Source organism: Euleptes europaea, chromosome 17, assembly GCF_029931775.1.
Source record: "Euleptes europaea isolate rEulEur1 chromosome 17, rEulEur1.hap1, whole genome shotgun sequence".
Taxonomy (NCBI): Eukaryota; Metazoa; Chordata; class Lepidosauria; order Squamata; family Sphaerodactylidae; genus Euleptes; species Euleptes europaea.
The window spans coordinates 22,111,895-22,138,677 of record NC_079328.1 but is presented as its reverse complement, the minus strand read 5'-3'; the positions used below and the strand labels follow the sequence as shown (position 1 = coordinate 22,138,677).

Genomic DNA, 26,783 nt, shown 5'->3' with positions numbered 1-26,783 from the left:
GGGATTGGACACCTAAGAAATACACACAGGGACAGCACTATCTTTTTGCCACGGATTTGGTGGGAGGATGGAACTCCAGCTGGGGGCGGGGGATAAAGAAGGGGATGGAGCAAGGCAAGGCATCTAGCCAGATGCATTTCGATGTAGTTAAGTTAGGAGTCCATGCCAGAGAGTTCAGGCTTGACACAATTGCCCACAACCCTTTTTTAAATCAGTAAAGGCTGCGGAAAAGCAGGGCTTGCGTAGGGGAATTTTGTGATGGATTGTGCCACAGGAACAGATGGTGCGGTCTGTGCAACATGCTGAAAAGAGGCCCTGGGAGTCGAGTGCACGGACAGCAGTGGCCAGTGGCAACTGGGCAGTACACATACCTGGAGGCCATAGTCAATCTCCTTGATGTCAAATGCATAACTGACAAGGGAGGCCTCACCCCTGAGCAGGATCTCGTAGGTGGGGCCACCTTCCACAAAGCAAAGTGCTTTCATGCAGGCCACAATGTTGGCATGGCCATAGAAAGTGAATGACATTTGCTGGGTCTCGTCTGGCTCCAGAATTCCATACAGGGGGAGGACGTCAAACACCTGGTTGGGAGGGAGATGGGCAGATGTTACTCATAAGCAAGTGCAGGAATCCAAAAGATGCATCTGGTTAAAATCTTCTCATCACTTGTGTAATCAATGCTGCAGTGATAATGGTGGTTGCAGAATTGTCACAGAAGACCAGTTATCTGGACTTTCACTTAGTTATTTGGACTTTCACTTAGTTATCTGGACTTTCACTTTTCACCTTCACTTCCGGGAAAAACCAAAGAATTTAGATGATCCTAATTTGATATGTATTCTATGTGTTATGATTATTATAGTGATCATATTTCCAAGTTTGGCCTGTCCAGGTTCAGACAAACAAGGACTGAAGTTGGGGTGTCTGCCTGCCTGAGGAAGGTTTGGCTGCTGCTGGGAGAGTGATGCCTAGTGTTGATCTGGCTGATTATTGTCTCCCACCAAGGGGAAGCATGATTCCTGTGGATCTGCGAAGCTGTCCTCTGCCCTCAAGGCAAGCAGCAGAGGCTCTGATGAACCTCAGCTGGTGTGCGGGAGTGGAGATCTTCTCTGTCCTATTCCCCCACTGTCCGATGTGCCGGTGGAGACTGATTGAATGTGAATCCCATCTCTGCCCCTGCGAAGCCTGGGCCTTGGATTGTGTGGAGCTGGGAGGAGGGAATATATTTATTTACTTATTTAAAATATTTATACCCTTCCTTAGCTCCACAAACTCAAGGCAGCTAACAAACAGCGAAAGCTGTAAGGACATAAACATTAGAAGTGTCTAGCCGCACATTAAAACCAATACACAGCATGGAAAACACAGCCAAAAACTGCCTACCCTCCACCAAATACCCTCTGAAACAGAAAAGACAGACCGAATGTGGCAAGTGAAGGTACCCACTCTGGTACATCCCATTTTTACCCGAAGTGAGGACTGCCAGAAGCAAGCACTTCCACAATCCCATAGTTTATGAATCACAGGAAAAGTGCACCCAGATCTTTTAGCAAAGAACAGAACGGGAGCTGGTTTTCCCCTCAGGTTTCTCAGTAATGCTTGAGCCTCTCTAATGTAATATTTAAAACATACCACATTACAGAATTGTCTAATTCACATTGGAGAATCTTTCCTAAAACTACCTGAACTCTGGAAATACATACCCAGGGACCTCAGAGAAAAAGGATTTCTCTCCTTTCTGTGCTTGGAGACCCTCAGGATATCTGTAAGATTGCCTTTCTCACATCTGCTACATCAGAGGTTCGCAGAAGTGCAAGCCACATGATATCTTTCCCCTCAAGTGTCTCCATGGACACTTGGAAAATGGGTTTTAAAGAGGGCAAACCATCCTCCAAGTACTCACCAGAAGTTCTCAACACTGGGATTTGATCTGCAATTGGAGGGGGGAACACTGCGGTGTATTCTACCCATATCCTACCACTTCACTGAGCAAAATTTACTTATTTATTTATTTAAATATTTGTGCTGCACCTTTCCTTTCAGTTTAAGTTCAAAGCCTTCCCACAATCTCAGGAGCCTTCCTCCAACTTAAGAAGCTCTTCCATTGGAGGAAGCGCCATGACATTTGAAGAAATCTCCTAAGGTAGAAGGAAGGCTACCTGGAGGATGGTTGGATCCACCCCACCATTTTTTTGTGAAATCTAATGTAACATGATTTCACTACCTTTCCTAATTATTAGTTTCAGATGGGTTAGACAACATCCTGAGACAAAACTCATAGGTGAATCCTACCCACACAATCTAAGGGTAACACAGATAGCTAAAGGGGAGGAAGAGGCAGAGATCTAGGATTTTACCAAGAGATTCATGACAGATGAACAATGAGAGGAAACATAAATGCAAAGAAGTGCTAAGATCAGAGGAACTGCCCCTTACTTCTTCCACGCCTGTTGCATGATGCTCCTCAGGATCGATACACCACAGCACTTCCTTGTTCTCTGCCTGGTTCTTCTTTAGAAGACCTTCTTCCACGTCATCAGCACTTAGCAATGAGGCCTAGAAAAAAGACCAACACATGCATGGTCCCACTTGGGGAGAAGCACATCTTATTTTGGAGGTCTGGATTATATAAAACCTTCACCCTGAGTTTAAAAAAGTTTTTCTCTCTCTTTGCAGAGAACAGGTGAGGGGGGAGTCAATTTCTCTCCTGCATCACTCAATCATGTTTTAGAAATACAAATGGAAGGCCTGGACAGAGACAATGAAGTGGTTATCCCATACCTTCTGCCAAGAAGGTTAACACTTAGCAGGGAACAAAGAGTTACTCCAGTCTAAGACCATTAATTTCAATGGGCTTGGATTGGAGCAACTCTGCATAAGATTGCACTGTACAGGTGCTAGAAAGACTTCAGCAAAAACTTCCTGGAGACTTCAGAAAAAAGCTTCTTTCACCCTCAGGGGGTGGGCAGACCAAGATAATAAAACTCTTTTGCACAGAAGGGAGGGTCTCTTTTCTTTCTGCTGATTCCATCCAGGAATATGGAGCTCTCACCTGGGCTCCTGCTGAAGGCGGCCATTGCCTGATCAAATGGCAGGCTTGAACAAAGACTCCCAAGGTAATGTGAACCTTTTAGAGCCACTGTAACTTCTAAGTGAAGGAGCCTGCCTTAGAATAACATCAGCTAGGGCATGTACAGAGTGAGGGACAGAGGAATTGCAGGTTTACACTTTTCTTTTGGATGCCTATCTCAACCTGTTGCATGCTGAGAGTATGCATATGTGCAACTTCTTTTTAATAAATGTTTTATAACTTTTAATGCTGGTGGCTGTTCTCAGTACCGCCTAGACCACCACCATTTGAAAACGTTATTTTAAAATAAGCACCAAGAGAGGGAACGGCAACTGGCAAGTGGCTAATCCCACCAGTGGTGTGCAAGTGCAGTAAACATTTCCTGCAGTGAACAGACACTGGGTAGCTGGAGACAGAGGCACGAGGCGAGGCCATGGAATGACAGTACAAGGAAGGGAAGCAGCAAGCACTGCATCTCTCAGTTGATAATTCCTACCAAGGCTGGGTGGTGGCAATGGGTAAACAAAAAGAGGGAAAGAAAAGCCTCTCCAAGGGGTGGGAAAGCCAGGTGGGTGGCCTGTGCTTGGCAGAGATATTGCTCTGCTGCTGGTGCCCAAATGCCTCAGAGGGCAAGTTGGAACAGGGCCTTCAGGTCAGTGGGGCTGTTCCATCACATCATTCATGGCTACCATTTGATGACAGAGAACAATATGAGTAAAATTCATGGGTAAAAGAGAACACAGGAACCAATGAACAGCTGTGCTGGACAAGTCCAATGGTCCACACATGGCTGCTTTTAAGTTCTTATGGGCCAGCACAGAATTGTAATGAAAGGGTGTTTTTCCCCCACTGGTGAAATTGAGGGCATCCTTGTGAGAACTTGCTCCATAAGCAGGCTATGCCAAGTAGACAAAGCATTTCCTGTGGAAGGCCCCCGTAGTTCATGCCTGCAATGATGAAGTCTTTGAAACCTCTCTAACAAACTGCAGAGCCCCAACAATGATCAAAAGAAAGAAAACAGAAAGCAGGCTGTCTCTCAGGAGTAACAAGTGCTTGCTAGTAACCGTGGGAGGCAGAAGATCACTCGATTTGAGTCCCCATCCATGGCCAGAACTCTTCAGTGGTTAAGAATGTACTCCATTCCACCAGTCAGAAGGAAGTTTTATTATAAGCCACCGTTTCATTATGCATCAGTGAACAGAGCATCACCGGGAAGGTTGCTGATGTTGCTGTTCTTTACTGGGCAGCAGAGAATGCTCAAACAGGAAAAACCCAGGTGCTATTGGCAAGCACTCTTACCTTTGCTTCTGAAGTGTCACCCCCAGCATCTGAAAGCTGTTTAACAGAAACCTCCTCTTCACTTGTAAAGCTCAGAGATTCTTCTATAGCCTCATCTCTGGAAATGGAAAACAAAGATTGGGATAGGAATGTGCTTAACAGTACTCAAGTCATGAATTCTGGTTAATCTCTCAGGCATACTAAACAGACCACAGTTTGCTTGTCAACCTCCTAGATAGACTGCTGCTTGGCTCCTTTCCTGCCTCTAAGCAGAATCTCCAGAGGCTATCCTGAACTCCCATGCATTGCCAGAAGCCTTGCGACATATGCAGGCAGCTTGCCTTTGGGCAGGCTGTAGTCAGTGGGCAGGGACAAGTGGGAAAGCCAGACTGCTCTCTGCCTAGTAGTTTCACTGCATTCCCTAAATGTCTTAATGTGAAACAAAACACATCTTTCACAGCTCTCCCACCACACATCTGCCTGCTGTTTCATCTCATTCCCTAATCTTTCCCCCCTCCCCAAGAGGGAAATTAAAAGTTTGGGAAGAAACACCATCATGGCCAGGCCCCTTGTTCACATATTGTCTCCTACAATATAAACTGGGAGCTCCTTATGGGAAAGAAGGTATGACTGCAAACAGCTTTTCACTGTCACAACGTTATTTGTGCAGCAAAATCTATTATGTATGTTGGCAAACTGAATTACAGCATGTGATTAAGTGGTAACTTTTGTTTCTCTCCCTTTCAAATTTCCCTTCAGAGAGAGGAGAAAGAAGGCAGAGGCAGGGAGTGTCCTGAGAAAGGGCCATCTTAGCTGATTGCTGCTGGAGCTGCTAGGTTTTTCTGCCACTCCGTGCAGCCAACTCTGTTTGCCAGAGACTGAGAGGGGTTATGCTAGTGAACAAACTGGAATGTCTGAGCTGAGACATAACAAGAAACTATATTGAGTATTAGTATAGTGAGTGAGGACAGGGGCAAACTGCAGTTTAGAATCCTGGCTCCACACATACCAACAAACCACAGTTCATTGTGCAAGCCTGCATTAGAATGCTCATTGAACCATGGTTTACAAACTGTGGTTTATCATGATGTTAGAATGCAGCCATTGATTAATTTTGAAAGGTCTGAAGCAAGTTTTGAAGTAAGTTCTGCTTCTGATATTTTATCTTTGGAATAAGAAAAGTGCCAGGCAGCTCTAATGAGAAATGACCATCACCACATTCCATGTCCCAATACTTCATAGCCTGCGTTTTCTTCCACGAGACTGAAGCAGCGTAGAGCCAGATCTGCATCTGGCTTTGTGCTGCCAAAGTGCGACCAACCCAGGCACAGAATGCAGTACACCCTGGGCTGTGTGTGAATGCGTTGTGGGTGCCACCAGGTACATTGCAGATATATGTGGCTGCTGGTGCAACTGCTGTGCTTGGGTGGAGTACTGTTTTGCCTCCTACAGCCAGCTGTGATTCCATACCAAATTCAGACATTGTCAGTCCCACAAGCTTAATTTCCTGTAATGGTAGACCTTAACCTCTCTTTATTAGGATAGCCAGAAGGTCTCCCAGCTAAGCCCTGATCCAGACCTGCTTTGCTTCAGCAAATCTGCTGGGCCTCTGCAATGATGGCTCAACAGGGAGTGCTGCCGAAGGCCACAGAGGGCGGCTCTCGTTGCCTTTCCTCTGCCCCATAAACAGAGAAATCGGCACTCCTTTTCTTCTTCATCCCCTAGGCATCTTTAGACATAGTATGGCAAGCCATGAATGCCCAACAGAACATCCCAAAATCAAGAGTTTGAGAAGCCCTATTGGGCATGTGAAGTTTGCCATGCTATGTTTTCCCATGCCTGAGGAACATGGAGGAAAGGAACTGCTCTATGTCTGTGGGTGGGGACAGGGGGAGGCAAGATGAGGCAAGGCAGTGGCAGAAAGAGGCTGTAACTCCCTAATATACACTACCTGAGGCCACAGCCTCGCTTCATCTCATCTCACCTCACCCTAGAGCTGGCCTGTGGGCCTTTATACACTGCATTATGCTCAACAAAGAAAGGTGGCATATAAAAGTGACTCATAAACAATCCCATCAGCTCTAATGATCAAGCAGGAAGTGAACTGTAGTGGGGTGAGAGTGCTGGACTTGGAACAGAGAGCCCTGGGTTCAAACCTTCACTCAGCAGTGAAGCTCACAGGCAACTTTGGGCCAGGTACTATTTTTCTGCTTGACAGAGTTGTGGTCTGCATAAAACAGGCAATTCCAGGAATACCAAGTGGAGCTCCTTGCTAGAAGGGAGGAATCCTGATGTCATAGATAAATATCCCATTCTCTTGGTCTCTCTCCTGCTTTTCCCACTGTCCAGTCCTCTTTGTGCCTCTGCTATCTTTTGACTTCTTGCTCTCCATTCCGCACAGCACACTGTATAAAAGCTGGACCGAGGTTCCCAGGGAAGCAGCGGTGCCCTTGGCCCAGAAAAGAACTACCATTTCTGTTCTAAAGCCCAGAGAGATTCCTTGGTGAGGCAAGAGACTTGGGGCTGGCCTTCAATGTCTACTGGTAATCCAACTGTCCGGCCTGCTGTGTTGATGCCAAGGCATGAACACTGTTCTGATGGCTCTTATACAAACCTGTCAGAGTCTTCACTACCATGTGCAAATGTTTGGGGCTGCTGAGGAACTTGGTGCTCCATTGTGGGTTCCTGTTCACTGAGAGGTGCGATGCCTCTGGGACTGAATCTGAAAAATCCAACATTGCTTTGTAAGTGAGAAATCTCCCCTGTCCCATCAGGTGCCTGTTGGTGCCTTCATTCTAGCTTTCATTTTAACAATCTGGGTATTCTTGTGGTAATTTGCACCGAGAGCAAGGGGCCCATGAAAAGCATGGGCTTGGGAAAAATATTTTGACACCCAAAGGTGAATCAGAAGATCTGAGCAGCAACTGCCTCCTCATAGACCCTGTCCAGGCTTCATGAATGTGGCAATAATACGAACAAATAGCATATCATATCAAAATAAGGAGTTAACAAAGGAAAATCTTATTAACAAATATCCAAATGTATCATTTACTTATAATGGGCTTATTATTCACATTACAGACAGCACTTCTTCAGGTGAAGTAGAGAAGACATATAAACACATTAAGCTGCCACATATTATACACAAAGCAGGCAGCAGGCAGCACTTCAATAGGTGCAGAAGAGCGCAATTGCTGACTATACAGAATTGTGAATATTCACATTTTTTGCAGTCTTCAAAACATCTTGCGGTAGTATATACCAAGTCCTAGCTTGTACTGCACTTTAACTCTCTATAAAGATACATTATGAACTAGCAGCTTATTTCAGTAGGACTTCAAAATTATGCCCCTCAGACTTGAGCTAATGGTATGAAACAGGCTGATGAAGTTTTGATATGAAACAGACTGATTCCGGACATCCATACCTGTACCTGAATACCAAAGATGTTTTGAAGACTTCTGCAAATATTTGTCTTTGATAGAGTCAAATACGCAAAGAAGAGCCCTAACCCTGGCAAGAGCCTCGGCGCTGCCATCAGTGATTATAGATGGAAAATTTAGGAAGCTATCAAAATCAGAATGGGGATGCCCTTGTAAGTCAGGAAAAATAGAAAATATAGGTCGCATTTTATTTAGATGTATTTTTCATGAAGAAATGCACCAGAAATTGATTTTCCCACTCATTAATACAATAGATTTTAGCTCAGAGATGGAGAAAATGAAATATCTCATGTGGGAAGGAGATCCTAATAGATTGTTACAGGTAGCTAAATTCTGTTCTCTGCTGGCTCTGGTGCTTTGACTGCCTACTTGCCAGGGGCAAACATTTTCCTTGGCAAATGTCTGTGGGGATGATTCTCTTCAGTACAAATATCAACTAACTCCTCTGGCTGGAAGGTACCTGTCAGATAATCTGCTGAGTCACTCCCCAGCTTTCTGCCCCTTCTCTACTTCTATCCCCTCTCCTTGTATTCTGTGTGAAAAGTAGACAGCAAGGTGCCAAAATAACTATTTTTGAGGGCTGCCAGAGACTATCAATTGTTGCAGCTTTCAGCAATCAGGTGCGGCATATCAAAGACATGCAAGAAAAGAGAGAATCTGGGTCAGACATGCAAGAAAAAGAGAGAATCAGGGTCAGATTTTCATCAGTTAATTTCCATGTGCACACCCCAACTTCCTAGCCATTTTTGGATGCTTAGTTAGTTTTTAGAGGTACTATTTAACTCTGGAACATTTGGCCCTCTGCAACTCTCTTAGAAACTTGACAAGACTGCTCTGCAAGTGGCCTGCAAGAGAGATACCAGCTGCGAATGTGTGGGAGGCAGGGAGCGTTCTGAAATCCCGCTCCCCTTACTTTTGGGGCAGTTTTGCCAAACCACCACAAGGTGTCCCTGTTGCAAAACTCATGCAGTCGTCGTGTTGTGCGGGGCCTCAAACTGATTTCCAACACTAGTGGCTACATTCTCAAGTGAGCAAGACAGGCTGTTCTCACACCTGCTGAGAAGAAGCAAAACCCCCAAGCATTCCCTCTTTACAGCCACCGCAGGAAGGTGACTCTGCACTGTGCCCCGTGGCAGCCTCTGGGTTCTTCCTGTAGCAGGCTCAATATGCAACTTAGGAGAATTTCTCTACACCACTGAAAACGTTTCCTTTTGGATTGCTACTGTAAGGCCCAGATATAAGGGCTGGTATAAAATACTATGTACCGTACTCATATGCACACACATGGAAGCTTTGGGGAAGTTGGCATCCGGGAGCCATGAACCAACAAAACATGCTCTCTGTGCTTGGTACGGCCTTTCACCAGTAGAGCTCTGAATTACCTTCATCCTTAGGAATGTGTTTTCTACTTCCAAGATCACAAGACCTAAAACTTGCTTAGAGACGGCTTCGGGCAATATCTATGGCTATGCTAATTAGAGTGAAGTAGACACTTAATGTGCATTGGTACTTTTGTGTATCAATCTGCTTGTCAGCAGCCATGGGCCTGCCCCATGCGAATGCATAAATGATCCTAAGCTTCCTTTGTTTCTGGGGTGAGTGAATCTTATTTGTGGGTTATTTCACCCCCAGGTCTGCGTTTAGCTACATAAAGAACTGTTGCTCTTTTTAACCTCCTCCTAGTTGTCTTCATTGGACTCTATAAGACAACCAGGGCACTTCACTACAATGGCATTGGGAAAACCTTCCGATGTACATGTTATTATGTACAGACACCAGGTGGGAAGGTGTTGTTGTTTTTATTCTCCAAACAGGCTTGTTATATCCCCACAGCTGGATCCTCCGCTGAACAATACAGACATTTCATACACTCCCCAAGAGCTGAGGCACTACCCAAGCAAGCCAGGTAGCTCCTGGGGGCACCCCAGTGAGAGGAGGTGAGAGTCACAGCTTGCACCCAGCATCACCTTCCAAATTTGTCCTACCACCGCCCTAAGGTTGCCAACCTCCAGGTACCTGCTGGAGATCTCTTGCTATTACAACCGATCTCCAGCCGACAGAGATCAGTTCCCCTGGAGACAATGGCCGCTTTGGCAATTAGACTCTGTGGCACTGAAGTCCCTCCCCAAACCCCGCCCTCCTCAGGCTCCGCCCCAAAAATCTCCTGCCGATGGCGAAGAGGGACCTGGCAACCCTACACCGCCCAGGTGCAAGCCAAGTTCCAGAGGCACTGGTAGCACCACTGGGACTCATCTTCCACCAGCCAGTGGTGACACAGGAAGAGGCAACGTGGCTCTACCACCCGCTATGCCACCACTCGGGTGCAGTGAGCTCTGGGGTGCTGGCAGCACTCCTGGGGATTTTTTGGTTCCAGGCAGCCAGAGTGGGAGGAGATGAGGGGTGTGGCTAACAACCATGAGGCATGGCTTATGTGCCTTCCAAACCTCCGTTGCCCTGCTTGGACCAGCAAAACACTTTGAACCCGCCCAGGAACAAGCCTTATAGGACCGCATAGGGTTGCCAACCTCCAGGTACTAGCGGGAGATCTCCCATTATTACAACTGATCTCCTGCCCACAGAGATCAGTTCACCTGGAGAAAATGGCCGCTTTGGCAATTGGACTCTCTGGCATTGAAGTCCCTCCCCAAACCTCACCCTCCTCAGGCTCTGCCCCCAAAACCTCCAGGTATTTCCCAACCCAGAGCTAGCAACCCTATTTACGCAGGGAGTCCGGAAGGCTGCTTGGTAAGTTATGCTTCCTTTCTGAAAGAATATTACTCGTCTGGGAAGCCACATGTAAAAGGCTTATGTGCCTTCCAAACCTCGGCTGCCATGGCCCTGCTTGGACCAGCAAAACACTTTGAACCTGCCCAGGAAGAAGCCTTATATGCAATGCAGGGAGTCCGGAAGGCTGCTTGGTATGTCATGCTTCCTTTATGAAAAAAATATTACTCGTCTGGGAAGCCATATGTAAAATGCAGTGGGTAATCAGGCTCTCAACTCTGAGGATGCAGGTTAAGTAGCAACCTTGCAGAGGACAAAGGCATCTTCCACAGCAAGCACACAAACAATGCAATCCTCATCTTAGTGATGCCCTGTACCAACGGATGAAACTCTGCTTTAGGACTGCACTGTAAGATTTATACAATTTTCCCAATACATACCAGCCCCAGAGCTGCAGGAGGGTCAGATATTGAGCTAACAAAGGTGTGTGTTTTTTTGCCTCATTATACATTAAGCTGACGATGAAGAACTGTTCCTCAATCTGACTGAAGGCAATGTATAAAGTGGCTGCTATATCTCATTGAGGATTCTTTTTTTCACACGGTCCACTCATGCCTATAGATCCAGCTCTGGACAGATGGAGACCAGTACCTAGATACATGCCGGTCATAGACAAAAACTATGGGGGGGCTGAGGGGCTCAAGCCCCCCCGGGCATCCAGTGCCTACATGCGGGGCTCGGTTACAATGGCAGCTGAAGCACAGTCCTGTCCTACTTCCCTGCTGTATCATATTACAATTTCCATGATTCTTTGGGGCTTTGTTTCTGTTTGCTAGTATGTATTTGTATGTTTATTAAGAATGTATGCTTTGCCTTAAAAGACCTGTCCCTGTGGCCCAAACAAAGGATCTTGAAGCTGAACTCTGCGGGTTTGTTCTCACCCACAACTACTTCAGGTTTGGTGAGGAGTTATACCTTCAAATCAATGGCACAGCTGTGGGCACCTGGCATGGCTCCACAGTATGCCAGTATTTTCATGGTTGATGTAGAACAGCGTTTTCTGAACCCACTGGCACCTCTCCTTTACTTGAGATTAATTGATGACATTTTCTTGGTCTGGACATATGGCAAAGAAGCCCCTCAAAAGATTTCATCAGGCTTTCAACAACTTCCACCCCACGATCAATCTACCTATGAATTTCACTGAACAAGAAATAAGCTTCCTGGACACCACAGTATAAATACACGAGGGACGCATGAGCACCAGATTATACTGGAAACCGACAGATCAGCAAACATATCTACATGCCTCCAGGTACCACCCCAAGCAAATGGCCTTCCAGCTATGTAACTCTCTCCTAGAGTGACTATGTTCTTTAGCGTACCTAAGCAGGGTATGTTATGAACAAAACATAAAACATTGTCCAAGAAGGCCGTCAAAGGGGCTACAGCCAATCCAATCTTGTAGTCAACCCAATCTTGTAGTCAACATTCCATTCATCTCTACACAGTACTGCTTCTCATTCACACAGTTCCTCCACAAATGACAGAAGTCTGCCTCATCTGGGTTTATTTTAGTGGCTCCAAAGGTATAATCACTTGTACATATTTTCTTTCACACAGAGAGAGCAGCTGATATAACAAACTTGCCAGTTTTTTCCCACTGCATAGCAGAGAAGTCACACAGTTCAACATTATAACCCAGCTCCTCTTTAAACCCAGATCAACTGCTTTATGATCTCTCAAAAGCTCATACTTGGAAATAAGTTCCTACAGGTCATTTTCCTTATAGATAAACCCTCCTATATTGAGGAAGAGGGAGGAGGAAGGGCCGGTGGGAGGTATACATAGGATTAGTTTGTTGTTATATTTACTATTCTGTGGGGGAAACCGTAAACATCTTAATAAAAAGACCTTCCTATATAGTACTCATTGGAGACCACCAAGGAAGTCCAGGGTTGCTACACAGAGGCAAGCAATGGCAAATCACCTCTGAACGTGTCTTGCCTTGAAAACTCCACGAGGTCACCATAAGTTGGCTGCAACTTGACAGCACTTTCCACCGCCGATGTCACTTTACCAAGATATATGCAACATAGATCACTTTTTAAAAATCTAGTTGGGAACAATATACCCTAATGACCACCGGGTTAGTACTATGTGCCATTAAAGTATCTGGATTCTCTGACCTGCGCAGCCCCTGAGAGGTAGGCTTAATAAAAACGAAAATTTGTCAGCTCTATCCACAAAGAACATCTGGCCTTACAAGCACCCACTATGTAACTTTCCCCCTTGATCCTGGGAAGAAACAATTAGAAGAGAGAAATGAAACACCTCCTATAACCTGAGAAAAGCCTTTACTTTGTGTATGAAGGAAAAGCCAGGCCTCGACAGGCCTTTTTGTCCTTATGGAAAGGGATCTTTCGTAGTTCACAAAGCCCCAAAACGTATAGGCTAAAGCAATAACCACCAGAAACACTGTTTGAGTTAGCTCCTTTTGTGGCATATAATAGCTTTGGGCTTCAAAGAAGCTGGCATCAAAGTAGATAGGGATGGGGTTTTTTTAGATTCCACAAAGGAAAACCTCAAATGGTTGAAGGATTAGTTAAGAACTGCTAGGAGCAGAAAGCTGTGATTTAATGTCACTTTTGACCACCACCATGAGCAGACAAATCTGGGGGATGCATGGAACCTAGATGGCCCTCTTTGGATACCAAGATGGCAGCAAAGGAATTTTCATATTATTGCAGACTTGCTTATTTTAAATCCAGAAGTGATTGCACTATTTCAGTTCTTCAGTTCACTCCTTATCCTTCTCACCAACCTCCACTTCAAGATCAGACTTTCTGGATGCAGAATGGGAGCAGCTGAACTGCTTGGTTTTATGAACTGGCAGAAATTGGATGGAATGAAGCTAATGTTCCCCGATTGAATCCCTGGGGATGGAGCATCCATTCTGATTAGACAAGATATGAATTGTGAGCCAGTCTAATTTCTACTACGTGGATCGCTTGACAATGTAGTTAAACACCCCTTCACCTTGACTAGCACCTTCCAGAGAATGAAAGATCTCACTTTTCTCTGCGGATTGTTATAGGCTCCTACAGACATGTTGCCCAAATGGATTAGAGATATGGGCCCCCTTATATAATCTTGAAAAGCCAGGATGACTAACTTGCCTGTCTGCAGTACTACTTGATGTTTTCTTGGCTATGCTTGTAGGTCAGGTCCTCTGAGGAACCCAGTCCTTTGGTTTCTTGCTTTGAAAGGGTGACACTCAACATATACCAGGAGTCTCTGTGGCTCTCTTACAAGTATTTCAAGGCTGAGTATGACAAGGATCAGCCACCAGTATAGCGATACCCAATTATTATTCCTAACTTTACCCAGAAGGCATGAATGGTCCTTACTCAAAAGCTGGAAGGTAGGAGGTCCCTGACGCTGCCACATCAAATACAGCACAATCACTGTTTGTCAGGAAACCACAATGCCTAGAGATCTAGCATGTAGGATCCTTCTTTGCCCAAAGACCCAGATGTGTCCCTATCTTGGATGTCAACATTGTCACCCTCTCGCAAATGTAGCATCTCTAGTCTTTGGCTCAGAAGAGAGCTTTTAACCAGGTGAATAAGGTAGAAGCGGCAGGATAGAAGACAGGTCTGACTATTCATTCTTTTTTCTGCATGAGACATAAAAAGGATACCATCTGAGTAGGGGGGGGGGGACTCCGTTCTTGCAGGCCCCAAAATGCCACTCTGTTTCTAAGAACTTTCATGAGTATCCCCAGGGCTGAAAAGGGTATGAATTAAAGTCCTCTGTACTGGAAACATTTGTGGAATAAGCAGAGCACTGATGTTTTCTAGGGCTGGAGGGATCAGGATACATAAACGTATTGGAAAATAGACACCACACAAGGATTCTGAATTCGTGTGATGGCCTGTCACTTCACTTCAGGATGACAAAGGTCATTTATGTACTACTTTGGGGCTTTGCGCCTTGATTATGAATGCATTTTCCGACCATCAGAGGTCACCTCGCTCTCCCCACATTTTGCCCGGGTTTTCTGGATGCTGGCTAAACACAAATCCAGAAAACGCAGGCAAAATGGGCAGAAATGCGAAGGGAGAACGAGGTGACCTCTGACGGTTGGAAAATGCATGCACAATCAAGGCAAAGCCCCAAAGTAGTTGGCAGGGTTACCATGAGGAAACAGCCATGCATAAATGGCCAAACTCTGCAGTTGTTACTCATGAAAAGATTGATCCACTTCATAATTAAAATGATTTGAATGCCTGTTACTTGGGCTTCCATTTAAATGATCGTGGAAGGCCTATGGGATACGCAGCCTTGAAGAACAATAGTTGTTAGATCACTGTTGGTATTGGGTCAGGAACATAATTTTTGAAAATACACCAAAGCTTGCCAGTCCTTTTGCGCTCACTAATCTGGCACGGAGCATATGAAGCCTCCTGATATCGAGACATATCGGTCCATATAGCTTTCCACAGCATGTTCTTACCAACAACCGTTCTTCAGAACCTTTCTACTGGAGATACTTCAACTGGAAATGCCAGGGATTGGACCTGGGACCATCTGGATATAAAACATGTATTCTACTTCCGCTGAGCCATAGCGCTGCCCTCAGGGCACTGATGAGAGATGTTCAAAATGTTCTCATTCTAAAGTCAGCAGTGAAACAAAATATTTGAGTAATCTTTTCTGAGGAAAAATTTGCTGACATGGGTACTGAACGGAATACTGTCAGCATTCTTGAATGCAAAAGCCTTCTCTGTTTGGTTTCTGCAAGGGTTATTATCTTTGGGCGGCATCCCCCTGTCAAAAATTGAATGAGAGATATCCATGAGAGTTTTAGAATTACAGCCAATGACAGCCCCTCTCCAGTGGGAGCAGCCCTGCAAGTCAGTGGTACAGCTTCTGCAATGTCCACTCTGAGGACCAATTATAATTTTTAGAATTGTGTTATATAACATATTTGTATCCTGCCATGCTAACAGGACCTCAGGGGATTGTACATGTTATCTTCACAACCATTCAGAGCTTAGTTAGACTGAGAGGAAATGATTTGCTCAAGGCTAGCTAGAGAGCCCACCAGACCAAAAGGTAACCGAACCTAGGTCTCCTTAGTAAAAAATATAACATATTCTCCATTCCGTCATACTGGCTCTCTGAGATGCAGTGTCAAGCTAAATTTGCCACAGTGAAAATTATACGGGGAGTCTGCTGCTCAGTCAGAGTTTCTCAGACTGGTCTTCTCAAGGAGAATTGCTAGAAAATATGAATCTGGTGCTGGTAGCTCTAGTCCTAAGGCCTGAGAGTGTGCTGTCCTCTGCTGACACTTCTGAAGAGAGCAGAAAAAGATTCTTTCATGCTTTGCTTTCAGAATTTTACCAAGCAACTTTCTTCTCTTCTCAGGCCTATATTGGATGAAGGTCCAGGAGGATTTATACCCTCATCCTCAGCAGAAGGAAAGCAGAGTAGAGGCAGGGATACTTGCCAAAATTTGTTAAAAGTGCAAAAAACCTCGTTTTCAACAGCCCCTATAATGGATAAGAGGAAAGCTCTTGGAGGTCCCTGGGGGAAAACGCAGAAAGAAGGTGTGAACATGCTCTCCCTCTGTCTCATGGCCCTGATCCAAATTGGAAGAATGAGAGCTCCCTCCGCCCCTGCCCAGTGCGCCTGCATTCCCACTGCAAACTATTGGAGGGAGCCACCTTTCTGCTAATGACAGCAGCTCTCCAGTAAACAAGACCACAAGCACCTTTCAGCGCCATCTTTGCTGAGGCTCCACATCTTGGTTGGCATCGAACCTGTCACCTGTGGGCTCTGGTTGCTGCTGGATGTCACCCCAAGGCGACTGAAATGGTGCAGGAGCCAAGGCACGCCACCACTTTCTATGCAAATGCTTCTCATGGCCAGGACAGGAGAGGGAAAGGAAGCCATTTTGCTGCCATTTTGAACTGAGGCAGGTTTCTTCTTCACCATCACAGGAAACATGACTTCTCCAGTTTTGAGGGGGTGGAGAGAGCAGTTGGGTTCTTTCTTGCCATCTTCTTGGTGTTTGGTTTGCACTTTCCCTATGGGTTGGAGGGGGGGAGGGCAGAGGGGAAGAAGAACGAGGCCATTCTTCCTTCCTAGGCAGAATTTTTCTTCCTGAAATCTTGGGAAGAACCAAGGATCAAGGAAATGATCAATGCTAAAAATCAGGAAGAATTCTACAAGTCACACCAATGAAGATGCGGGTTGACAAGATTTGAAAGAAAGGTGGGGCTAGGCATGCATAACTGTAACTTCACTGCGCTGATTTAAAACCCAGTTCACCATCCAAGCAAATGAATATTATTTTTGTTATGCTTTCCGTCACAGATGGGCTAGGCTAAGCTTTTCTTGTACAAAATTACCATTTGTATAGTACATGTATCGCACTTTATATGTTGAAATGGTATTTATAATGGCATTTTATATGTTGAAATGGTATTTATATTGGCTTTTTATACCAATCAAACAATTCAGATTTTTTTAAATTAAAAATGCATTTAATTGTTTTTGGGAACTCAACTACCGTAGCTGGTTAGCCTCTTTGATATCCTATCAACTTGACTTTGCCTGGAGCCTACATGAGGTGTTATCCCAGATATGGTGACCACCACCACCCCGCCCCCTACCCCACAAGCACACACAACCTCAGGAGAAAGCCCTGGGCAACATAAAAGCAACATTACTGGTTCTTTTCTTGTCTCCTGCACATCTATTCGGTAAAAACGACAGGCTCTGCACAGAGGTCAAAAAATGCATTTCGAGCAATATGCTTTTACATAGTATGGCTTTGGGCAAAGAGAACAAAGCTGCACTATAGTCGCAAGGATCACCAACATCATATCTTTGTTAGGCAGCAACACAAAAAGCAGATCTGCAGAGATGCTAAGAAAAAGAGAGGCAAGGTACAGGAAAGCATGGGAAGGGTCCAGAAAACAGAGCTCACTTTGTTGCTACTACCACATATGATGAAAAGGGGGCAATGAGAAAAGTCACCTTGGGTCAGAGAAATCCCATCAGACAACGCCCTTTTCAGTATGTGGACAGGAGAATGGAAAGTGTGGGCAATGATTTATAAATTGATACGGCTGGGCATGGCCAGCCAGAGAACACATCCCAAAAATCTGAAATCAAACATTCATCAACAGCCGATGACATTATTATCCCTGAATATGCATCCTACTGAATACGCCCTGCCCTCCTGCCAGCTCTCAGGCTTATGTAAATGGGGAATTAATTCAAGTTTATGTAGAAGGTCTGGAGAATAACTTTTGTACATGCAGACCACACAACAACAGTGAATTGAGCAAGCTGTTAACATTGTCTGGAGCACAATATGTTCTTGGGTAACTTGCAGAGTCCATGCTATGGCCCCTAGCACAAATAATAGAGGGGAAAGTCATAATTCATAATAAAAACCCCTCTCCAATCAGATTATGGGGTGTGTGAATCTACACTGAGAACCTACAACACTTTGAGAGTAAGCACCTTCCTTAGCAAAGCTACATCGCAACCATAATTACAGTCGGAACTCCATTCCAAAGAGATCATTACTCTAAGCAATCATGATTGGCCCTGATTCATAAGCCAATGTAGCAAGAGCCTTGTTCATATTCTCTGTGCCCCTCTTCCTCACCTGCTCATCATTTCTGTTCTGCTATGGCAAATCCTCCAGCCACATTTCAGGTTGATTCAGCTTTCAAACACAAACTGAGCAGGATTTGCAAAAAGGACCAATGTAAGAGAGCCCTGTGGCGCAGAGTGGTAAGCTGCAGTACAGCAGTCCAAGCTCTGCTCATGACCTGAGTTCAATCCCAACGGAAGTTGGTTTCAGGAGGGGAGGGACTTCAATGCCATAGAGTCCAATTGGCAAAGCAGTCATTTTCTCCAGGTAAACTGATCTCTGTTGGCTGGAGATCAATTGTAATAGCAGGAGATCTTCAGCTAGTACCTGGCAGTTGGCAACCCTCCACTCAGTTCTATCTCGTATCAGCAAAGTCCAGGGAGGCTGTGGAAACCATGAGCAGGTGCCCGGAGGAACTTTTGGAATGGATGAGGGCTAAGAAGCTGAAACTTAATCTTATCGAAACAGAGGTGCTACTGGTGGAGGAGCCTCGTGGCACAGAGTGGTAAGCTGCAGTACTGCAGTCCAAGCTCTGCTCACGACCTGAGTTCGATCCCGACGGAAGTTGGTTTCAGGTAGCTGGTTCAAGGTGGACTCAGCCTGCCATCCTTCCGAGGTCGGTAAAATGAGTACCCAGTTCGCTGGGGGTAAAGGGAAGATGACTGGGGAAGGCAAACCACCCGGTAAACAAAGTCTGCCTAGTAAATGTCGGGATGTGACATCACCCCATCGGTCAGGAATGACCCGGTGACCACAGGGGACCTTTACCTTAAGTCACCTTGTGATGGACTAAGCTTGCCAACCTCCAGGTGGGACCCGGAAATCGCCCACATTACAACTGATCTCCATACTGCAGAGATCAGTTCCCTTGAGAACATGACTGCTTCGAAAGGGCAGACACTATGGTGTCATACACTGCTGGGGTCCCTCTCCTCCCCAAACCCCACTCTCCCTAGCCTCCACCCCAAATCTTCAGGAATTTCCATACTAGGAGCTGGAAACCCTATGATGGACTGTTCTATGGACTGAAACCCATGAAGTCTTGTAAATGGTCATGGGTTTTCCCAACAAGCCTCAGTAGCCCATGTGTATCCCAAGGGACACGGGGATTCCCTAAGCACCATTCTCCTCAGAGTGTTCCAGGCCAGGAAAAAGGTATGGGGGGGATGTGGAGTTCGTAGTCCTTTCTCCACACGCACCAGGACCTTGATCCTAATGAGGAACCATCTGTGCAGGAATTGAGGAGAACCCTCAACTCTTGTGTGACTGTTACTTTTGACAGACCGTGGGGAATCCAGACCCAACCTGGGCAGTCCATAATGTACATGTGAACACCCAAAGTAACAAAAGAAGTCATCTTGGAAAGACATGCCAACCATTCATCACTCTCACACAGTTCACATGAGGACAACCGATTGTGAAAAGCTAAAAGAAGGAATTGCAAAAAGGGCTTTCCTGCAGCTGGGACATAAACACATATTCACATGTAGTAAAAAAATAGGCACCCACCTACACGTATTCCTGCTGCACTATTTTAATTTTCAAGTGGGAGCATGGGAAGACATGATGTGGGAGAACCCACAATAACACCATCCCTGACAAAACTGCTGGATACTTCCCATCCCTAACTGGCTGTCTGAACTTCTTCATCTTCAGTTCAAATGCAGAAGACTGACTCATGGTGGGGTGCAGGAGAACTTCAGTATTGATGCTTCCCCCCCCCCCCGCCCCCAGATCCAATCTGCTTTTTTCTGGCTACTTTTGTACTTGTGAACAGGCCCTTTTAATTAGATAACTAACTAGATAAGGTTTAGGCAGCGATGGTTACATCGTAGCTGGCCTCCCTATCCCTATATTTATGTTATTTACCTTTTTTCATTTTGTTAGCTGGCTTTGGTTCTGCTTTCCCTTCTTCTCTGCTCCTTCTTGTTGGCTACTCCTGTCACTGCATCGTATTTATTTAGTTCTGATTGATACAGTTCCTACTGAATTTTAGAGTGTTATAAATTTTATAGTATACGTATTTTATACTGATTGTTTTCCAGGTTAGTAGCTGCGCTGAGCCTGGAGTCAGAAAAGGGCGGGGTACAAATTTAATAAAATAAAAATAAATAACATTTCTTGTACGGTAGTAAACTCTCTCCATTCAGAGATTTTCCTCTTCTTCTCTCAAAGTTTCCAAGAAAAGCAGCTGCAGCCATAAACCCAGAGTTTGCTCACTTCTCTGGATATTGGTTGTATATGACCTGGCAACTCACAAGCCAAACTTGATGGGAGTACTGAGCCCTAACTAAGTAGAAGAAGAGATGGTTTTTATATGCTGACTTTCGCTACCATTTAAGGAAGAATCAAACCGGCTTACAATCATCCTCCCTGCAACAGACACCCTGTGAGGTAGGTGGGGCTGAGAGAGCTCGACGAGAACTGTGACTAGCCCAAGGTCGCCCAGCTTGCTTCATATGTAGGAGTGGAAAAACAAATCCAGTGTGCCAGATTAGTGTCCACCGCTCATGTGGAGGAGTGGGGAGTCAAACCCGGTTCTCCCGATCAGAGTCCACCACTTCCAACAACTGCTCTTAACCACTACACCAAGCACACCTCCTATGATGTAAGCTATCAGTCTTCATATGAAACTGCTTTCCAGCGATGAGTGAAACAAGCAAAACTTAAGGAACGCACTCTGGTAACATATTTGTGTTGGGATTCTAGGGTTGGGTCCCCCCCCCTTCTCCTCATTACTTCCATTTCGTTTGGAAGGGTGGAGGTGTCCGTAAGACTTCGTGGACAATGAACATCCTTGCCTCAAGGAGCACGTAGCTCAGCACGTAATGCAGACATTAACATTAATAGACAAGAAGGTCTGAGGAAGGGACTAATTTGGTACTGAAGAACTCCTATGCCATCTTCTACGCTTTGGGGTAAAATTTCCTTCGTTATCAGGACCTTTTGACTCTTGGAGAGCAGCAGAATGCACACTATTGGGGCAGGGTATTGTTCGTTTATAAAATGTATCAGCTGCCAATCCAAATGCTCAAGATGGCTAACAAACAGCACTAACCCCCTCTCCTGCTCAAAGTTGACTCAGCCTTTCATCTTTCCGAGGTCAATATGCTTGCTGGGGTTAAGTGCAGATGACTGGGGAAGGCAATGGCAAACCACCCAGTAAGCATAGTCTGCCTAGTAAACGTTGGGATGTGATCTCATCCCATGGGTCAGTAATGACCCGGTGCTTGGACAGGAGACTACCTTTAACCTTTAACGTAAAGATTAACAGGGCCATCTGGCACCAGTAGTGTTAGTGCCCATTCTTGACTGGAACCTCCTCCTTGGGGCAGCACAATTGGTTCGACTGGTGATTGTGCTTTAGAAACATTTCCAGGAACCCCACCAAACAAATACATCTGTCTCATACCAGCTGGTCCACCTAGCCCAGAACTATCTATTGTAACAAATCTCTATGGTTCCTGCTAGAATCATAGAGTTGGATGGGGCCATACAGGCCATCTAGTCCAACCCCCTGCTTAATACAGGATCAACCTAGAGCATCCCTGACAAGAGCTCATCCAGCCTCTGTTTAAAGACTGCCAGTGAGGGGGAGCTCACCACCTTCCTAGGTAGCTGATTCTGCTGTCGAACAACTCTTACTGTAAAAAAAAATTCCCCTAATATCCAGCGGGTACTTTTCAGCCCACAATTTAAAGCCATTATTCCAAGTCCTATCCTCTGCTGCCAACAGAACAGCTCCCTGCCCTCCGCTAAGTGACAGCCCTTCAAATACTTAAAGAGAGCAATCATGTCCCCCCCCCTCAACCTCCTCTTCTCCAGACTAAACATTCCCAACTCCCTCAGCCTTTCCTCATAGGGCTTGGACTCCAGGCCCCTAATCATCTCGTCACTCTCCTCTGCACCATTCTGTCCACATCCCCACGAGTCTCTGCTCTGACTAGGGTTGCCAGGTCCCTCTTTGCCACCGGTGGGAGGTTTTGGGGACAGAGCCTGAGGAGGGTGGGGTTTGGGGAGGGGAGGGGCTTCAATGCCATTGAGTCCAATTGCCAAAGCGGCCATTTTCTCCAGGTGAACTGATCTCTATCGGCTGGAGATCAGTTGTAATGGCAGGAGATCTCCAGCTAGTACCTGGAGGCTGGCAATCCTAAAATGGGGGAGGGCAAGTGCCACACTCCTCCCACTGCATTGAACCATTCTGAGTTAGCCACCTTGGGTTTTCTTTTCATAAAAGAAAAGAAGGACACAACATGTACTATAAAGAAACACATACATATCCTGCACTTCAACATCCCAGCAAGTGGAAAGCGGAGCTTGCTTCCTCCTTCCCCATATGGCAGGCCAACCAGGCTCTCCTGCTACTTGCCTCTCCATTTATTTCTATCCTCCAAAAATGGGTCATCATAATCCATCAGAGGCCTAATCGGTGAAGGCTTAGTAGTTCCATTAGTGCGCACTTCTGTTCACGCACCATGAAATAGCGTTTTGCAACATGGCTCTCCTAGTCTTTGAACACACAGAGCTATGCACATGGTGTGTGTGTGTCTGCGGGGGGGAGGAGAGACATCATTCCAGATTAATGTATGCAGAAGAAGGGGCTCTGTTTCTCATGTGAACACTACCAAAGGGGGGGGGAAGAGAGGGAAAAAAATGAAAAGTTAACACGGAATAATTAGATGAAAAACCATAAAAGTCACTGCCCTAATTATAAGGACCAGAAATAAAACCAAATAAATTGCATTCTTCACCCTTAGCTGAAAAACAGATGTTAATCTGAATGACAATTAGTTACTGTGATGAAAGGCACAGAGTGGATAGAATAGCAGTGACCTGATTTTCAGCTACCAAACTGTCAAGCCACATTAGCTGGATGAAATTCTCTGAGACACGGAAATGATATCTGAGGAACGGCGCTTTTTCTGGCCATTTAATGACCAAACAGAGGTGCCAAGAGCTCGGAGGCTGCCTTCAGGCCTGGCTGTCCTCTGTGTCGTCAGGTGGTGCCTGTTAAAGGACCTGGCAAGCCAACATGACTGTCTAATTAACACAAAGGGAAGGCGAGGCAAAACCAGACGGGGACCAATGTCATTTCCAGAAGGTTAATGAGGAGCCCTGCAGAAAGGAAGGTCCAGTCCTGTGAAATGCTGGCTATGCTCCTGTGCTTCACATGCAGTAGAGACTTCAGAGTTTTTGACAGGCAGACATGCCCCACAGCAGGGACAGAAAGTCTGAAGGCGCAACTAGATTTTTATCAATTAAAGAAAAGCCAGAAGGACGTTCTATGTGATGTTAAGTAATGAATGGAGGATCAGGTGGGGAAGCAAGAACAGAAACTTCAGGCTTGCGTCTGTGATGATGGTGACAATGATTTCTAAGAAAGTGAAAATAAGCACAAAGATTGGGTGGGTTGTTTGTGTTTCATGGTTAACCCATGCCTTTCATGTCACTGGAACTCTTCTGTGTGATCTCGCAGATGTTCTTCCAGGTAAGTAGATACTATGGATTATTAGGACCGCTGAGTACTTGAAAACAACACTGGAGGCTTTGAACATACTCCTAGAATCAGCATTTCATGCATGCATTTATGTATTTATATCCCGCTTTTCTCCCCAGTTGGCAGACTCTAATCTGGTGAACTGGGTTGGTTTCCCCACTCTTACACATAAAGTCAGCTGGGTGACCTTGGGCTAGTCACACATGCTATTGGGATCTTCTACAAATCTGACATTCTCGCATACCCTCTTTCCTTCTTCCCATAAATGTCCTGGAGAAGTTCAACACCCAAAGAAAAATATAAGTGTTTGGGTCCCCAAAGGATCAATCTTGGTGGCTTTGCAAGCATCCTACATCTACTCCATGACTAGTATCCTGCTCAAGCCAAGCGCCTCATGAGGCACCATGGCATGCTGCTTTATCACAATGATGCAGAGAGGTACCTTCTCCTCCTGCTCTTCTGTTCTAGTCCTACAGGGCTCCCTCCTGCCGAGATCCCTCACCTGTTGCCTGGCACTCGCTTCTCCAGGTAAGAACGCAGAAGAAAGGACACCTGTAGCCTCTGTGAGAGTGCTGCCTTAGACAGCCACTTATTGCTATCTAGGGGTCAAGCCACATGGTTCTTTTATCTCCTCCATCTTATATCAGATCCAGAGATGCTTTGGGACCTCCTTAACTGCTATGAATTGCATGGAAGGGATGATGACACTCAGCATCTGAGAGGAAATGATGAAGATCAAGTTCTTTAATGACCTCAATGGTCTTTTTTTCTCCCAGATGGCCTCTCCACTGGGCCAGCTTCTGCTTTCCTATGGAAATCATTTATTGATGTTATTCAGAATGGCAGCCCATCAATGCAGAGGTTATGTCTGCTGCATTCCTGAGGCGCTGTGGAAAATCTGTTTACAGCTGTAATTAAATAACTGAGGGGAAGCTAACAGCACGAGTTCAAGCGTTCATGAAGAAAGGTAGTTTTATTTATTTAGAATGTTTTTATGCCACCTTTCCACCCAATCAGGGTCCACAATGAGGCGAACATAGAAAACGTTAAAATGTTTAAACAATTTAAACAGTTAAAATATAAAATTCAATTAAAACACATAAACAAACAACACTAGATGAAGGGCCAATAACCATTACTGGGGGTATGCCAGATACAACAAAAAAGTCTTCACTTGCTGGCAAAAGTAAGCAATAGAGGGAGGCAGACAAGTCTCCCTGGGGAGGGAATTCCAAATTATTGGTGCCATGGTGGAGAAGGACATTTCTCGGGTTGCCACCCATCTACCCTCAAGTGGTAGGGGCAACCAAAGCAGGGCCTCCAAGGAAGACCAGAGTGAGCAGATAGGTTCATATGGGAGAAGGAGGTCTTTAAGGTACGTTGGTCTCAGGCCATACAGGGCTTTAAAAGTCAATACCAGCACCTTGAATTGAGCCCAGAAGCCAACTGGAAGCCAGTGAAAGCGGAACAAGAGTGGAGCGATGTGACTCCTATGACCCACTCCAGTCAATGCTCTGGCCGCAGCATTCTGAAACAACTGTAGCTTCCAGACAGTCTTCAAGGACAGCCACACATAAAGTGCATTATAGTAACCTAATCTCAATGGTAGCAGGTGGGGTTGCCAGGTCCCTCTTCGCCACCAGCAGGAGATTTTGGGGGTGGACCCTGGGGAGGGCAGGGTTTGGGAAGGGGAGGGATTTCAATGCCATAGAGGCCAATGGCCAAAGCGGCCATTTTCTCCAGGTGGACTGATCTCTATTGGCTGGAGATCAGTTGTAATAGCAGGAGATCTCCAGCTAATACTTGGAGGTTGGCAAGCCTAGTAGCAGGGCACACACCACAGTGGCAAGACCCTTCCTGTCCAGAAAACGCTGCAGCAGGCTTACCAGCCACAACTACTAAAAGGCACCCCTGTCCACTGCTGCCACCTGTTTATCCAACAGGAGGCCTGGATTCAGGACAATCCCCAAGGTCAGACCTTCCCCCACCAGTAAAAAGGTAAAGGTAAAGGTCCCCTTTGCAAGCACCAGGTCACTATACTAGCTTAAAAAACTTGGTCATCATTGTTTTTTAAGCTAGTATAGTGATTTCTTTACTACAAGCCTCTGTTTATTATATTTAGATTCATTGCAACTTCAGTGAATGAATGGTGGTTCCTTTAATCCATTACGTGGTTGGCAAGCTGATGAAGGATTTCGAAACGCGTCCTTGCTTTGTACCCACCTGTTCATCCACTGGCTCAGGTTTTCTTTGTGTTGAATTATGGACTATGACTTTGAGCTTTTGCACCAATTATTTCATTTGTTCTTTATAATAACAGCCCGGTGAGGCTTCAGGCCAGTGAGGCTTTTGTTTCCACCTTTAAATACATTGTATATAAGCCTGGTGAGGCTTGTTTCAACTTTTCTTTACTGTATCCATTTTTTTTCAGTTTGTTTGAGGCTTATACATTGTAACATTGTATACATTGTATCCTTATTCGCCTTGTTTGTAGTTTGAGGTTTCCGTGTGCATTCCAACACAGATTATATGACCTCCCTCAAGCTTCTGTGCATTATTTGATGTATGCTAATTATTTGATGTTGGTGTATTAATATTGTTTTGGTTTAGAATTAATCACCCTTGCACCAACAGAGATCAGTTTACCTGGAGAAAATGACTGCTTTGCCAATTGGACTCTATGGCACTGAAGTCCCCTCCCCAAACCCCATCCTCCCCAGGCTCTGCCTCAAAAACCTCCCACCAGTGGCGAAGAGGGACCTGGCAACCCTAGCTGAGTGTCATCTGCATATTGGTGGCAGCTCAACCAGATGACCTCTCCCAGCAGCTTTACATAGATGTTGAAAAGCATGAGAGGCAAGATGGAACCTTGGGGGAACCCCAAAGACCAAAGGGCAAGGGGCAGAGCAGCAGTCCTCCCAGCACCACCCTCTGAAACCTATCCTCAAGGCAGGACTAGAACCACCACAGAACAGTGCCTCCCAGTCCCGAAAGGCGATCCAGAAGGATACCACGAGGGATGGTATCAAAAGCTGCCGAGAGGTCCAGGGAAATTAACAGGGTCGCACTTCCCTTCTCCATTTCCTGGCACAT

General features: G+C 45.6%; 1 protein-coding gene across 1 annotated transcript in view; it reads right to left on the bottom strand.

The window, feature by feature from the left end:
- The window catches only part of HYDIN (HYDIN axonemal central pair apparatus protein), a 216,389-nt gene that overhangs the window by 110,570 nt on the left and 79,036 nt on the right, over window positions 1-26,783 (bottom strand). The window contains exons 23-25 of the mRNA XM_056862322.1: window positions 4,370-4,466; window positions 2,437-2,556; window positions 372-581 (exon numbers count right to left, since the gene is read on the bottom strand). Of these exons, the coding sequence (XP_056718300.1) occupies window positions 372-581; window positions 2,437-2,556; window positions 4,370-4,466 (427 nt within the window). The remainder of the gene's footprint in view (window positions 1-371; window positions 582-2,436; window positions 2,557-4,369; window positions 4,467-26,783) is intronic.